At 45.1% G+C, this 16,628-nt stretch overlaps 1 protein-coding gene across 1 annotated transcript in view; it reads left to right on the top strand.

Moving 5' to 3' along the window:
• Positions 1 to 14,303, top strand: part of DUSP10 (dual specificity phosphatase 10) — a 103,587-nt gene extending 89,284 nt beyond the window's left edge. The window contains exons 3-4 of the mRNA XM_056568389.1: positions 11,527 to 11,895; positions 12,973 to 14,303. Coding sequence (XP_056424364.1) covers positions 11,527 to 11,895; positions 12,973 to 13,238 — 635 coding nt within the window. The 3' untranslated portion in view covers positions 13,239 to 14,303. The remainder of the gene's footprint in view (positions 1 to 11,526; positions 11,896 to 12,972) is intronic.
• Positions 14,304 to 16,628: the final 2,325 nt, after the last annotated feature.

Below are 16,628 nucleotides of genomic sequence, written 5' to 3'. Positions count from 1 at the left end.
AATGTGGGGAACCTGCTACTACCTAATGTGGGGAACCTGCTACTACCTAATGCGGGGAACCTGCTACTACCCACCTAATGTGGGGAAACTGCTACTACCTACCTAATGTGGGGAACTTACTGCCTATCTAATGGGGGGAACCTGCTGCCTACCTAATGTGGGGAACCCGTTGCCTACCTAATGTGGGGAACCCCCAGAAGTAGCACCCCCATCATCTGTCAGCTCATGCTGTTACCATGGTAGGGGTAAGGGGAATGGTGGGGCTGCTGGTGGATGATGAGGGGCACATGATGGGGGCATTATATGTAAAGGACGCATGCAGCCCAGCCTCACCCAGTTGCTACTTCCAGTGGCCCCCAGATAATTTGAGTTTGAGACCCCTGCTGTAGAGGGACACTGAACAGCAGAAGGGAGCAACTTAATGGCTATATAGAAGTGGTCTCCAAACTGAGTACCTCCAGATGTTGCAAAACTTCAACTCCCAGCATGCCCGGACAGCCGTTGGCTGTCCGGGCATGCTGGGAGTTGTAGTTTTGCGACACCTGTTTACCGTTCAGATGTATGTCAGGGCCGGGCCCCGCAGCTCACGCTCCATATAGTGCCATAAAATGATACTGTTGAGAATTACCATCGGACAGACGCGCTATCAGTCTTAGTTCCCTTTTTTTTTTTTTCCCTCATTTGGGTAAATAAAATCCCCAGCACCTGTTCACATTACATCATCCATTCCCCGGGAAGTGAACTGCACGACCGGCATTACACAGAGCCGCTGTTCTGTATTGTCTGCGCTCAGAGGGCTGATGTCATTGTGTGCTCTTGTATGGTTGCCATAGAGGCCCGGGCAGGTGGGGGACCCCCTGACAATGATGTCATTTATGAAGAAGACACACAATATGAAGGGGGGGGTGGGCAAAAAGTGTGTCGTAAATCAACAACCGTGACAAGGGGGCGCATTGTAGTTTGTGGAAATAAACTCGACGGCGAAGTTTGGAAAGAGAAAAAAAAAAAAATATATATATATATATGTATATATAATATATATATATATATATATATATTTATATTATTATTATTATAAAAAAAATAATGAAAAGACGAAGCAGAGCTGAGTTTGTTATCTGGCAGAAGACGTGGTAAGGATTGCTCTGCTTTTCATCCGGGCTTACATAGGACTGCGGATAAAGTCTACCCAATAATACTACATAGACATGTCCATTTCATGCCGCCACAAACACCTGACGACCCATTTGGCTCTGCTTTATCTGTGTATGACTAGTTGCACCGTCTGCAGAAAAAAATGTAATCAAAAAGTTTTGCAAATAATCTGGATTTAGTTGCTACAATGTATTTAAAATATGACCTAATAATATAAATAATATAATATAATAAAACCGTGCTATATGTCGGTATCTTAGATGCTAATATATGGCCAAATTTAGGCTTAGGTTTAAAGGGGTTATCTAGAATTGGAAAAACAGAGCTAATTTCTTCATAAATCAGCACCAAGCACCTCCTCAGGTAGTGTGTGGTATTACAACTTGTCTCAATTTACTTTATTGGAACTGAGCTGCGATACCAAACACAACCTGAGGACAGGGGTGGTGCTGTTTTTGGATAAAAAGAAACTCTTTTTATCTAATCCTGGATAACCGCTTTAACATTTTTAGAAAACTATTGGGAGATAGACCGTCATAAAATACTAACCTTCTTCTGCTTCTGCAAGATTTAGGATTTTCTTACTATTCTGTGGCAGAAAAAAAGGTGCCAAAATATCCAAATTTTTGGTAGGGTTATCAGATAAATAGATAAAATAAATATTTAAACAATTAAAATGCAATAATAAAGGACTTCCGGTTGCGGCCCGGGCATGTGAAGAGCTGGAGGACGGAGCCCCCATACCAAACCAAAAACCATCCGCCGCAGGCCCAACGCACCTGTACTGCCTGGCAGGGGGGCCCTGGACCGGAGGGGAGTGCTCCCGGCTTCCGACATCGCTCTGTGTGCCTGCAGTGCCCGGCGGCATCTCGTGGCGCTAGCGCACCTCAGCGCTGCGGCCGCCATCTTCACAGGGGAGACAGTGACGCTGGAGGATTCTACTGCTTATCGGGCAGCATAACGCGGTCTGAGGGTTCTGCTCCCGACCCCGGGGGACACGGCAACTTGGGCAGCACGGTGAGTCCCTCAGCCTCCTTCAGGGACTGTACAACTAGGTGACCCCAGTTCTACATAAGGGGTCACCGGCATCTTCCCGCTCCGGCCACGCTACAGCTGGGGGCCCTCTGGAGGCAGCAGCACCGAGCTTCCCCCATACTCCTGCACCAGAGCAACTGCGCTTGTGACTATATGAGTGTCCCTATCATTTCCTCCTCCTTGGCGTAGTAAGGGTCACCCCTCTATCCCAGCACTGCAAGACAGCACCAGGCTTTCTCCCCGACAGCTGATCTGCAGCTCCACAGGCAGGAGCCATTACCCTGGACCTCATCCAATGGACCGCTACCTTAACAAAGGGTCCCTTCGTGCGGGCTCCCAAGCACAGGCACCCTCCCCTGCACTAGTTCCAGAACCCAGTTCTGCATGTACCACAAATGCACAATCCCAGATAACAGCTATAGACGTGGCTACCAGCCAGCCACTATTCATTCCTGAGGACGGAGCCCCGCCACCACCTACGGGTGCCCCGGAGGTTTCCTTCTCCTCTTCCATGGATCTCCAGACGTTGGCAGCTGCCCTAGTCAAGTTGATCCCCCCTACTATACAGAAAACCCTTGAAAACACCATGCACTCTACGTTAAAGGGGTTCTCCACTGCTTTAACCTTCTTGGGGCAGTTAGGTAGTACTGTGGCTATATGTTATTACCCCTTTGTTTCCTGCTGGTAACGCTACTGTAGTTGGGTTATTTTTTTACCTTATTTTCAAACCCGGAAGCTGGTTACTTCATTAGTTTGCTGGCGTTTTTTGACCACTATTTTTTCAGCCGCCGCCATCTTTCTATCGCTACGTCACCCTGCAGGGTGTTGTGTTGGAGGCCGGCCTGCCCCACGCTCCGTACGTGCCCGCCTCCCGCGCTGATGAATATTCCACCATCATAATTGCGGACCTCCTTCCTTTCAGCTTCTTGTAAGCTGATTGCTGATTGGGCTGCTCGCGGCGAATCGGCTCCGTTGTTGGGCGCATGCGCAGTTCGTCCTCGGTCGGGAGGGTCATCTGCGCATGTGCCATTGTGTTTTCAGCTTCAAGACTGACTCCCGAAGGTTTGCTAGACGCTCTCTGGCAGATGACCCTCCTGACCGAGGACGAACTGCGCATGCGCCCAACAACGGAGCCGATTCGCCGCGAGCAGCCCAATCAGCAATCAGCTTATAAGAAGCTGAAAGGAAGGAGGTCCACGATTATGACAGTGGAATATTCATCAGCGCGGGAGGCGGGCACGTACGGAGCGTGGGGCAGGCCGGCCTCCAACATAACACCCTGCAGGGTGACGTAGCGATGGAAAGATGGCGGCGGCTGAAAAAAACCTGTGGTCGAAAAACGCCAGCAAACGAATGAAGTAACCAGCTTCCGGGTTTGAAAATAAGGTAAAAAAATAACTCAACTACAGTAGCGTTACCAGCAGGAAACAAAGGGGTAATAACATATAGCCACAGTACTACCTATCTGCCCCAAGAAGGTTAAAGCAGTGGAGAACCCCTTTAACACAGATCCAGATAGATCTAAGCGCCCAATCGGGTTGTCTGGGTGAGGCAGAGCAGCGCATTATCACCTTGGAGGATGAGAATAGCAGCCTTGCCACCAGACTTCGTCAAACTGAAAGTGATCTCTGTTATGTTAGCCAGAAGTTGGAGAACCTGGAAAACCGTTCCTGTAGGAAAACTCTCCGTATAGTGGGAGTTGGTGAATCTCTTCTTCCGTCTGATTTACAGGACTTCTGTGAAAGTGACTTGCCCAAGGCTTTGGGCCTTCAACATAAGTGCAGAGTGGAGAGAGCTCATCGCTTGGGCTGACCCCCTCCTGTCAACTCTCAGCCCCCTCGGGCTGATGCCTCTCGCCCAAGACAAGTCATCTTTAGGTTGCTGGACTATAATGATAAAATTTTACTTCTGAGGGCCTATCGCAAACTCTCATCTCCACTTACTTTCCGTAACAGAAAGCTTTTGATTCTGAGGACTTCTCTGCTGAAATTGCCAAGCGGCGTAGATCTTATGGTAAAGTTTGCACTGAGCTGTTTAAAGCAAAGAAGAGATTTCAACTTCAGTATCCGGCCACTTTAAAGTGTTGCGCTGAGATGGCTCCTTTTCTTCATACCAGACACCTGATGCAGCGGAGGCTGCTCTACAAGATATCTTGCAGGAACCACCACGCCCCCCAACGCTCTTTTTTTTGTCGCTCTCAATCCCCACGGGGCCGGAGTGATCCTCTCATTCTTCACGATGCAAAAGCAGTCGTACAAGGTCTCCGGGTGACTCCAGAAAACGTTGAAAGTCGACGTGGAGATGTAGCAGGAGAAGCATCCTATCGTCTTCTCTGGACTGAGTGTCTCCGTGTTTGTCGTGATATCTGGTTAGGGGGGTATCTGGGGCTCTGGGATAGTATTTTGGTTACTCTAGACCCGTACTGTTACCAATGTGATTGCCTGAGGTGAGCCGCCTATGTGCCTTATGGGGTCCCTGCTCTTTAGTGTGGTGAACCTGGAGTCCTTTCTTGTCCCTTTGGGTACGGGGGTTTTCCTTTCTTTACCTTCCTTCCACAGTACTCCCCCCCCCCCCCCCTCTTTTGGGTTGTAGCAAGGGCCAGGCGGTACACTACATTGCTCAGCCAGGATTCTGTCCCTCTTACTTAGCTGGTTTAGTTTTGTTCCTCTTCTCCCTGGGGTTCCTGAAAGGCGGGCTGGGACCTCTCCTCCTCCATGTTCACATCAGGGGTCCGGGGTGGGGGACTCTGCCTTCCCACATGTCTGAAAAAAGTGAAGTCCATCACCCAAACTACAGACACCCATGTTCCATCTTGAGAGATGGTCCGTCCTGGGGTTCCCAAGTTACTTTTCCTGTTCTCTTCTTAGCTTGTTTAGTTTATCCTTGGTTCTGCTTTCCCTTCTTCCTCCCTGACTTTTCCTCACATGTACATGGTCTGTTCTTGTCTCAGTCTCCCTGCCGTGGGTAATACTCGCCATTGGCCTCTCCTCTTTCTCTAGAGCTTATCTTCTCTCTATGTGTTCTGGACTCTCTTTTCATTCCCACCTCTTATCTGTATACCGCTCTCTGGTGACTGTTTACCCCCTTTGTCTTATTTACGAGGGGACTAGTTATCTGTCATGTGTAAGGTTGTGGCTTTTGCTTTGGGAAATGCTTCGCAAGTTCGAACTTACCCTTTTCCACACTCTTTATGCCAACCAGAGCCATGCCTCTTGCTACTCCAGACTCCGAGATCTATCCAGGGAAGCCCCGACACACACCCTAGATGACTTTATAGGTAGTGACCCCAGAGAGTGTCCATCTCCGACTTAAATCTAGCTTTTCACAACCGTTTTTTAAAACTTGATCCCAAGAAGGTGTTTTATACATGGGAGAGGTGGACCGGAGATGCTGACATCAGTGAGATCATTTTAGGAGGTTGGGGGCGGTGCGTAAGAATGTTATCAATGAAAGGTGGAGGGAGACTTATTTTAAGGTGGCTCATGCAGCTTTATACGGGTTTAACATCTTGCCTTCTCCATCCTTCCCGGATAGAATTGTCAACTGCCCCAAGTGTAAGGCCCCACTTACTAACCTATATCATGGAGTTTGGGAATGCTTTCACACGGCAGAGTATTGGCAACTAATACAGGCTTACAATTGGGATAATTGGTGGGTGCGCATCCCATTTACGCCCCAATCCATCAACTGCGCCCGCCTGAGGGAGAGAGGGGAGGAGAAGGGTTCCTTCATGTGGTCCTTTTGGTAGCCCTAAGGTGTCTTTTTGCTAAATGGTTAGAACCTGCTACTCCAGATTTGCCTATGTTGGTTGCTCAGTTGAAAACTTTTCTACTTGTAGACATGTTAGATGCTGAGCGGCATTCTGATTCAGGCACTAAACGATTAAAAAAAATAAAACTGTTACTCATTTTGACGCTGAGGGGACCGCTGAAATTGTGCGTCCTTTCCGATACACCTCTGATGCTTAAGCTAGTTGTCTCACTCTCTAATAATGCCCTCTTATCTGTTGTGGATCCCCTGAGAGTCAAAAGTGGTTCAGAGGGGTCAGAGTGCAGCCCCCTACAGGGGGGGGGGGGGGGGGGGGGACTGCGCTCCGTTTTCTATTGTTAATAATGGGTTGGAGGGGAGGATGCTGGGGCCTAGTGAGTTCTTCGAGCCCAGCATCCTACTTTTACTTGGACTTCTACTTCATTGGAGACTGAGACTGCGCGTGGACAGTCGTTTTGGTTTATTGTCGGACACAACCTATATGCCTTAGCTTTAGAGGGGTGGGGAGAGTGGATATGGTTCTAATTGATGTTTCGGCTACTCCCTGCCTGATGACTTGGTCATTGTTTTTCTTATGCATTGAATGTTATGATATGTATTTTGTTTTGTTTCTTACAAAAAAGTTTAATAAAAAAAATATATATATAAAAAAATGCAATAATAACAAAGATGATGATGATTATTATTATTATTATTATTATTATTATTATTTTATAGCTCTTTTTAACAGATTAAACATAACTATTTTCAACGTTTAAGAAGAAAGGTTATGTTGCATTATATTATCATTAATAATAATAATGATAATACTTATAAAAAATGTATACAAAATTTATGCTAAAATAATTGACATACAATAATTATTTTAGTATTTTACTATTCTATGATTACTGTATTATTATTACTATTATTATTATTATTATTATTATTATTATTAATAATAGATAAAACATAGTAACTGGGAACAATTTTTCACCTAAAAATATTTTGTAGCATTATTACTAGAGATGAGCAAACTTACAGTAAATTCGATTCGTCACGAACTTCTCGGCTCGGCGGTTGCTGACTTTTCCTACATAAATTAGTTCAGCTTTCAGGTGCTCCCGTGGGCTGGAAAAAGTGGATACAGTCCTAGGAGACTCTTTCCTAGGACTGTATCCACCTTTTCCAGCCCACCGGAGCACCGGAAAGCTGAACTAATTTATGCAGGAAAAGTCAGCAACCGCCGAGCTGAGAAGTTCGTGACGAATTTACTGTAAGTTCGCTCATCTCTAATTATTACTATTATTATTATTATTAATAATAATATAACATATACAAAGATAGATAATAGATAGTATAGTATAGTATCATGAAATGTTATATATATATATATATATATATATATATATTAATTCATATACAATGATAACTATTTTTATAGTCTTATTATGATTATTATCAGATTAAACATAATAACTGGGAAAAATTTTCATCTTGAAACAAAGATATTATGTAACTTTAAAATTGATAAAATAACACACACACACACACACACATATATATCTATACATAAAATGTAAAAATAATTAAAATACATATTAAAACTAATTCTAACTATTTTTATATTATTGTTACTTCGTTGTTTGTTTGTTTGTTTTTATTTTTTGTATGGTAATCTAAAAATTGTTTCCTGCTCGGAGGGAATATTCCGGGGCGTTCCTATGCTTGTTTACAGTAACGCTTCCTCCTATTTTTAGGACAACGCCCTGACTTTGTACTGTGTACTGCGCTCGCTCTCTCATGTCTGGGCGTTGGGCGCCTGACAATACACTGTAAATCCCATCCTCTCCTTATACTGTTATTATTTCTTTTCTGATTCACTTTTTGTGTTACCCTCGGTCATCCTCCTCCTTCTATTTTCTCTTGATCTCTTACTCATGAGGTTTGCCGGACACTTTCACAGATGTCAAACTATAGGGAAAAAAAGGGCATTACCGTCTAGTAGGTGACGCTATATTCCGGCTATTAGAACTGATCAATGTATCTTTTGTATGTAAAATACATAGTCTACAGCCATGGGAGTGTGCTGACTTTGCAGCAGGCAGTGACTTGTCTGTACAAGTGATTATTGAGGACTGGAAGTTTACACTATAGGGAGAGTGTCATGCAGAGAATACCATGTAGCCACTGACATTAAAGGGGTATTCCAGGCAAAAACTTTTTTTTATATATCAACTGGCTCCGGAAAGTTAAACAGATTTGTAAATTACCGTATTTTTCGCCGTATAAGACGCACTTTTTCTTCCCCAAAACTGGGGGGAAAAAGTCGGTGCGTCTTATACGGCGAATACACCCCTATCGCGGCGGTCCCTGCGGCCATCAACGGCCGGGACCCGCGGCTAATACAGGACATCACCGATCTCGGTGATGCCCTGTATTAACCCTTCAGACGCGGCGATCAAAGCTGACCGCCGCGTCTGAAGGGAAAGTGACACTAACCCGGCTGTTCAGTCGGGCTGTTTGGGACCGCCGCGATTTCACCGCGGCGGTCCCGAACAGCCCGACTGAATAGCCAGGTTAGTGCTTACAGGACACCGGGGGGGGGACCTTACCTGCCTCCTCGGTGTCTTCTCCGTTCAGGGATCCCCTGTATGGCCGGCGCTCTCCTTCCTCGTCATCACGTCGTCGCGTACGTGCGTCGGCGTGCGTAACGACGTGATGGCGGCGACGGAGAGCGAGGATACCCGGCCGGCAGCAGAGACGTTCCGGAGCGACGGGGACACGGCGACAGCGATGGAGCGACATCCAGGGCAGCGGTGACCGGTCCGGAGCGGCGGGGACACGTGAGTATTACCTCCTCCTGCAGTGGTCTTCAATCTGTCCGGGCATGCTGGGAGTTGTAGTTTTGCAACATCTGGAGGTCCGCAGGTTGAAGACCACTATTGGGTTCAAAATATTTATTTTTTTAGATGTTGCCCCTAAAAATTGGGTGCGTCTTATACGCCGGTGCGTCCTATAGGACGAAAAATACGGTACTTCTATTAAAAAATCTTAATCTTTCCAATAGTTATTAGCTACTGAAGTTTTCTGTCTAACTGCTCAATGATGATGTCACGTCCCGGGAGCTGTGCATGATGGGAGAATATCCCCATAGGAACTGCACAGCTCCCGAGAGTCATCAGAGAGCAGTTAGACAGAAAACAACAACTCAACTTCAAAAGCTAATAACTATTGGAAGGATTAAGATTTTTTAATCAAAGTAATTTACAAATCTGTTTGACTTTCCGGAGCCAGTTGATATATATATATATATATATATATATAAAAATAAAAAAAAAGTTTTGGCCTGGAATACCCCTTTAAGGTAATGATGACGGCAGCAGGAGACAAGGGTGTTGATCTTGTTGGGGACAGTGACCTCTCACTCATGTACAGACTGTAGAGGCATTAGACCAGTGGTCTCAAACTGTGGCCCTCAATGTTGAAAAACTTCAGCTCCCAGCATGCCCGGACAGCCAACGGCTGTCCGAGCATGCTGGGAGCTGAAGTTGGAGGGCCACAGTTTGAGACCACTGCATTAGACACAGACAGATTACCATAGACTACCATGTAGGATCCACCCAAGTGTACATACTCCGGAGCTACAATCCTGAATTTGATGACTCTGGTATCACTTTTTTTTTTCTTTTTTTTCTTTTTTTTCCTTTTATATTTTTCTTTTATATTTAATTTTAATATTTTATTTTGTGACTTTTTTAAAATATTTTTTATTATTAATAATGTTATTTTTTTTTTTTTCTGGTAACACTTTTTTTCCCAACCTTTTTCTTTTAAATTAAAGGGGTACTCCGGTGATTTTTTCCCCCAGCTGCTGTATGCTCCACAGGAAGTTGTGTAGTTCTTTCCAGTCTGTCCACAATGTTCTCTGCTGACACCTCTGTCCATGTCAGGAACTGTCCAGAGCAGGAGCAAATCCCCATAGCGAACCTCTCCTGCTTTGGACAGTTCCTGACATGGACAGAGGTGTCAGCAGAGAGCACTGTGGTCAGACTGGAAAGAGCTACACAACTTCCTCTGGAGCATACAGCAGCTGATAAGTACTGAAAGGATTAAGATTTTTCTATAGAAGTCATTTTCAAATCTGTATAACTTTCTGGAACTAGCTGATCTGAAAACATTTGTTTTCCAATGGATGTAAATCCCTAGAAGTCATGTAAAGTCAGGAATTTACTCTAGGGGCCCATGCACACTATGAATTTTGAGCTGAAATTCTTCATCCGAAAGAAATTAATTGCCAGCTAAGGGGCAAATCAAATCTCTGCCCGGAGTTTCTCTGGGTGAAATTCCATTGTGTCGCATAGACCCTAAGGAGAACTAGGATTTTTATTGCACTTTTTATTTCCCCCTCTTAGATACATGTAGACTCAGGGCCGGTGCAAGGATTTTTGCCACCCTAGGCAAAAAGTAATTTTGCCACCCCTTGACTCCGCCCATTGGCCTGCGATTTGACATGCCACACATTACTACTGGGGTGACACACTGTAACAAACCTCCTCCTCATGCTGCTGGCTGAGTGAGTGATTCGAATGCTGGTTATCTAACTTTCTTGCGGTAGGCAGACTGGCACCCCCCATCAAGAGGGCGCTCTAGGCGGCTGCCTATTTTGCCTATAGCCAGAGCCAGCCTTGTGTATACTAAGGAACCCCTCTTACCTTTCAGTTTATTTTGGCGTGTGGAACGAAACTTATGCAGACACAGGAAGAACATACAAACTCCATGGAAGGAAATGCATGCAGACATGGGGAAAACATAAATTCCATGGGAGGAAATGCATGCAGACATGGGGAGAACATACAAACTCCCTACAGACATAGGTGGAGATTTATTACAAACCTGTCCAGAGGAAAAGTTGCTGAGTTGCCCATAGCAACCAATCAGATCGCTTCTTTCATTTTTCAGAGGCCTTTTCAAAAACAAAAGAAGAGGTCTGATTGGTTGCTATGGGCAACTCAGCAACTTTTCCTCCGGACAGGTTTTGATAAATCTCCCCCATAGTGCTTAGTTATATTTGAACCCAAGGCCCCAGTGACACAAGACAAAAACACTGACACTGTGTTGCCCAATTTCTATAGTCCCAAAGGTTTTGTGGTAGGGACAAGGTCTGTCCCCAGTCTCAGGTGTACGCCTGGTGGTTGTCTTGAAGCCATTCACCTCTAACCTCTGTAAGTCTGTAAAGATGATGGATGTTTTCTTGCTTACGTGGACCTGTCGGCAGTTCCGTCAAGTTTAGCAAGCACTATTGTTCTCTCTTACATTCCTCTAAAATTACCGGATCACCGAAGGACCTCATGGAAGTGAATGAGGTTTGTCGGGACCCGGCAGTAGTCGTTTTCATCCGACCTGTTTCAGGGTCTGATCAGCTCATTAAAAAGAGCGGATCAGGCCCCTAACGGGTCAGATGCAAATTGGCCGTTTGAACCTAGCCTAATCCAGAATGTTTAGGAATTTTGCCTCATTAGACTTCAGGTCACTTTTATTTTATTTTTTCTGGAAATTATGAAATTAATTCTCATGTTCTCTTCCCAGGTGGCCTCAGCAGTTTTAAACAGAACCATGAAAACCTGTGCGACAATTCCCTCCAGCTCCAGGACTGCCCAGATGGCGGCGGCGCTTCAGCTGTGACCATTACACTACCTCAGTCCGTCCCCAGCACGCCGGACATTGAGAATGCAGAACTCACCCCCATCCTACCCTTCCTCTTTCTCGGAAACGAACACGACGCCCAGGATTTGGAGAAGATGCAGAGGATGAACATCGGATACGTCGTCAACGTAACTACGCACCTGCCTCTCTACCACTACGAGAAAGGGATCTTCAACTACAAACGTCTACCAGCAACAGATAGCAACAAGCAGAATCTCAGGCAGTACTTCGAGGAGGCGTTTGAATTTATAGGTAAATATCCCAAGTTCTTCAGGGGGTCTGTGGGTCTGACTAAAGTGCAAGCTTCTCTAACAAGACTGGACAATGTGACATCATCAAAGGGGTTGTCTGAGATTAGAAAGAAGGGTCTGCTTTTTTTCCCTAGCAACAGCGCCACTCGTTTTTATCTGCCTGTGTTAGGTATTACAAGTCAGTTCCACTGAAGTGAATAAAAGACATATGGACAAGAGTTGGGCAGAGACCCTTTTTTTCATTTCTCAACCCAAAAAATACTATATAGATAAAAAAAAAGGGGGTATGGTTCCACTTATTGTTCCAAAGTTATTATCTTTTATCTAAGGGTAAATAACAGAATGGTCAATACCAATATCTCTAGTGGTCTAAGGAAGTTTAAAGGTGTCAATACCAACAGCCTTGATGGTTAAAGGGGTATTCCGGCCATAGACATCTTATCCCCTATCCAAAGTATAGGGGATAAAATGACTGACCCCACGATCTCCGTGCAGCACCCACATTCTATGCCAGGCTGCTTCAGTCTCGGAAACCTCTGTGTTTCCGGGACTGGAGACGTGACGTTACACCACAATCCCCTCCATTCATGTTATGGGAGGGGGCGTGGCAGAAGTCACACCCCTCCCATAAATTGAGGGGGCGTGGCGTGATGTCATGAGGGTCATGGTGTGACATCACGTCTCCAGTCCCCGAAACACAGAGACTAGAGTAGCACCCCGGCATAGAATGTGGGTGCTGCACGGAGATCTCTATGAGATCAAGATATATATAGTAGTTATACCTTTCCTCTAAAGCTTTATCTTTATACTGTTGCTATCTCTATGGGATCATAATATATAGCAGGTATACCCCTCCCCTCCAGCTCTATCTGTATACTGCTGCTGCTATCTTTATGAAATCAGGATATATAATAGTTATATACCTCCCCTCCAGCTCTATCTGTATACTGCTGCTGCTATGAATTACATGGGCCTAAAAAAGGGGGCACCTTCATATGGTGGCCAAATGGACACAGATAATTGCATGTACAAATATTGGTCCAGCCTTATAAGTGACCCTTTCTATTTTCTTTTCCAGAGGAAGCTCACCAGTGTGGGAAAGGTCTTCTTATCCATTGCCAAGCAGGTGTCTCCCGATCTGCCACCATTGTTATAGCCTACCTAATGAAGCACACGCGGATGACGATGACCGATGCCTACAAGTTCGTCAAAGGAAAGCGACCAATCATATCTCCCAACCTGAACTTTATGGGACAGTTACTGGAGTTTGAGGAAGACTTAAATAACGGGATAACACCAAGAATTCTGACGCCAAAGCTTATTGGAGTAGAGACTGTGGTGTAGCAAAAAAAATTATAATTTTTTGAGTAAGAAAAAAAGATAAATATTTTTCAAAAACATCAACCAGAAGAAAAAAGAAAAAGGAAAAATAAATAAAACAAACAAACAAAAAAGATGTGAACAATTTTTTGGTAAATTTTTGAGGAAAGAAAAGTCGTGATCATCCGGAGTCTGTGCAGGTTCATAGACTGAGGAAAGCAATGTTGTCAGGTATTCAAATAACACCAGACTATGTAGCTCCAAAGATGACGATATAGTAAAAAACTAAAAAAAAGTTAAAAACGGATTTGGCCATAACAAAAAACACAAAAAAAAAAATTTATATGGCCAGAATAGAAAAGGGTTAATTTTGGGTGCGTTGTTATATTTTTGTATTTAGGCTAAAACGGTTTCATCAACAAGGACCTTGATCATTACTTGCCCTCAGTGGCTTAATGTGCAATAATTTTTGTTTTGAGCGTGAGAATTGTTAGAGTTGACTGAACGTGTGAATCTATACATAGTGGAGGCGGCCATTTTATTGGATCGCACCATTGTTCATTGAGATGGTACTTTTAGGGTCCTTATGAATCCTACTTCATACAAGCCATCATGTTTCCCGATTGCCCTGTTTTTTATGGGCCTGTCCCGTAAATCTTCAAAGGGGAGCGGCTTATACACTCGTGCCTCAAAATGGACATTTCTGGGACATCGTGGACAGATTAGGGTGGAGCTTAACAATGTCTCATGATTGGGGGGTGAGAGGGGGTCAAATTTTGGAAAGTATGATGTCACTTGTCCGGCCTATAAAATGGTGCTGCCCACTACGTGTATGAGACCGGTCCACTTAAAGTGGTGACAAAGCGCCAGCACTAAGACAGAGGTATAGAAATAAAAAATAAAAAAGCAATTATTATTCTATATATTTTTGTTTTCTTCTGACTCTGGTTACAGTGCCATAAACCTTGTTAAATATGTATATCAGAATGTACAAATAAGAGGATTTATTTTAACTATTTTTTGCACAAAAATATAGGTGTGTTCCTGTTGTCTGTGTATAATGTCATTTTGACTATAAAACCGGCAAAAACTTTTAATCATGTGTCTGATTCATTGATTCGATTAATTATGAAGGGGCTTGGTTTGAATAGAGAGGGGGCTACAGAACAGACCAGAATGGGCCCCCTGAAATGGTTACGGGCCGGGTGTCTGTTTTCCCCTCCACAACCCTTGAGTTAACTTCCCTTTCTCCTGTTTACAAAGAATACAGTTCCTCGGGGGCGGGGACTTATGATTCTCATTAACCATAACAAAGAAGACAGAACCAGCCAGGGATCCAAACAGTCTAAGGGCCCTAAAACAATTATAGGGGCTTCCTTCATGGCAGTGCTGCCATCTGAAATTTCGGGGCCCCTTACACCGGTCAAGCCCTAGGCCCCCTAACCCCTCCAACTCCCTCCTGGTGGCCAGGCCCTGAATCAGCCCCAGAGGCCCCGCCCTTTTATTTTTCTAATGATATATTTCTAATTAGATTACAGCAGAGGGCAGTGCGGTAAAACATTGTACTGCATAGTATTTTACTGCACCGCACTCTGCAATAATCTAATATACTCTATTCTGGTTACTGTAAAACTGCCCTAAAAAATTGTGAATATTCCCACATACTGGGGGGAATTGATAAAAACCTGTGCAGAGGAAAAGAGAAGTTGTCCATAGCAACCAGATCGCTAAATAGAAGTAATCTGATTGTTGCTATGGGCAACTGCATTATTTTTCCGCTGTACAAGTTCTGATAAATCTCCCCCACTGACCATACAGAGGTAGGTACCAGGAAGTGTCTGCGGACAGTATAGGTGATTACAATGACACGACTCACAGGTGACGTCTTCTCTGATCGGAGTCATTCACGCTTCCTTTTCTTCTCCATCTGGCCCGGACCGTGATAAAGACTTCTCCCAGCTATGACTTGCCTCTGCAGAATATGACAGACACATTTTAGGCTCCATCATAAAGCACCATCCCCACCTCTATACAAACTCCCCATCAATATTGCCTCACACAGTAATAGTGCCCAATTTGTGCCCCCATACATAGATACAGCCCCCACATGTGCGCGTACAGCCCCCATACATAGATACACAGCCCCCATACACACACACAAAGCCTCCATATACACATACACTGCTCTCTTACCCACCTAAATGGGTACTCCACCCCTAAACATGTTATCCCCTATCAAAAGGGTCTGGCTAGTGGAAACCCCCATTCCCAAACAAACCCCCCGCAATCCGTGTTATTGACGTCACGCCACACCCCCTCTCTTCATGTCTATGGGAGGGGGCGTGACATCTAGTTCCCTCCATATATACATACAGCCCCCATATACACATACACTGCCCTTATACACATGTACACAGCCCCCATACAAACACACGCACACACAGATACACACATACACAGCCCCCATTACACACACACACAGCCCCCATACACACATACACAGCCCCCATACACACATATACAGCCCCCAATACACACAAAGCCCCCATACACACATACACAGCCCTCATTACACACACACATAGCCCCCATACACGCATACACAGCCCCCATACACACATACACTGCCCTTATACACACATACACAGCCCCCATACACACACACAACCCCCATACACACATACACAGCCCCCATACACACATACACAGCCCCCATACACACACACAGCCCCCATACACACATACACAGCCCCCAATACACACACAGCCCCCATACACACATACCCCCAATACACACACAGCCCCCATACACACAAACACAGCCCCCAATACACACACAGCCCCCATACACACATATACAGCCCCCAATACACACACACAGCCCCCATACACACATACACAGCCCCCATACACACACACAGCCCCCATACACACATGCACAGCTCCCAATACACACACAGCCCCCATACACACATACACAGCCCCCATATACACACATACACAGCCCCCATACACACACACAGCCCCCATACACACATACACAGCCCCCAATACACACACAACCCCCATACACACATACCCTCAATACACACACAGACCCCATACACACAAACACAGCCCCCAATACACACACAGCCCCCATACACACATATACAGCCCCCATACACACACACAGCCCCCATACACACATACACAGCCCCCATACACACACACAGCCCCATACACATATACACAGCTCCCAATACACACACAGCCCCCATACACACATACACAGCCCCCAATACACACATACACAGCCCCCATATACACACATACACAGCCCCCAATACACACACAGCCCCCATACACACATACACAGCCCCCAATACACACACACAGCCCCATACACACATACACAGCCCCCAATACACACAC

This window comes from Hyla sarda, chromosome 3 (genome assembly GCF_029499605.1).
Source record: "Hyla sarda isolate aHylSar1 chromosome 3, aHylSar1.hap1, whole genome shotgun sequence".
Taxonomy (NCBI): Eukaryota; Metazoa; Chordata; class Amphibia; order Anura; family Hylidae; genus Hyla; species Hyla sarda.
The sequence above is the reverse complement of the archived record's forward strand: the minus strand, read 5'-3'. Positions and strand labels throughout refer to the sequence as shown.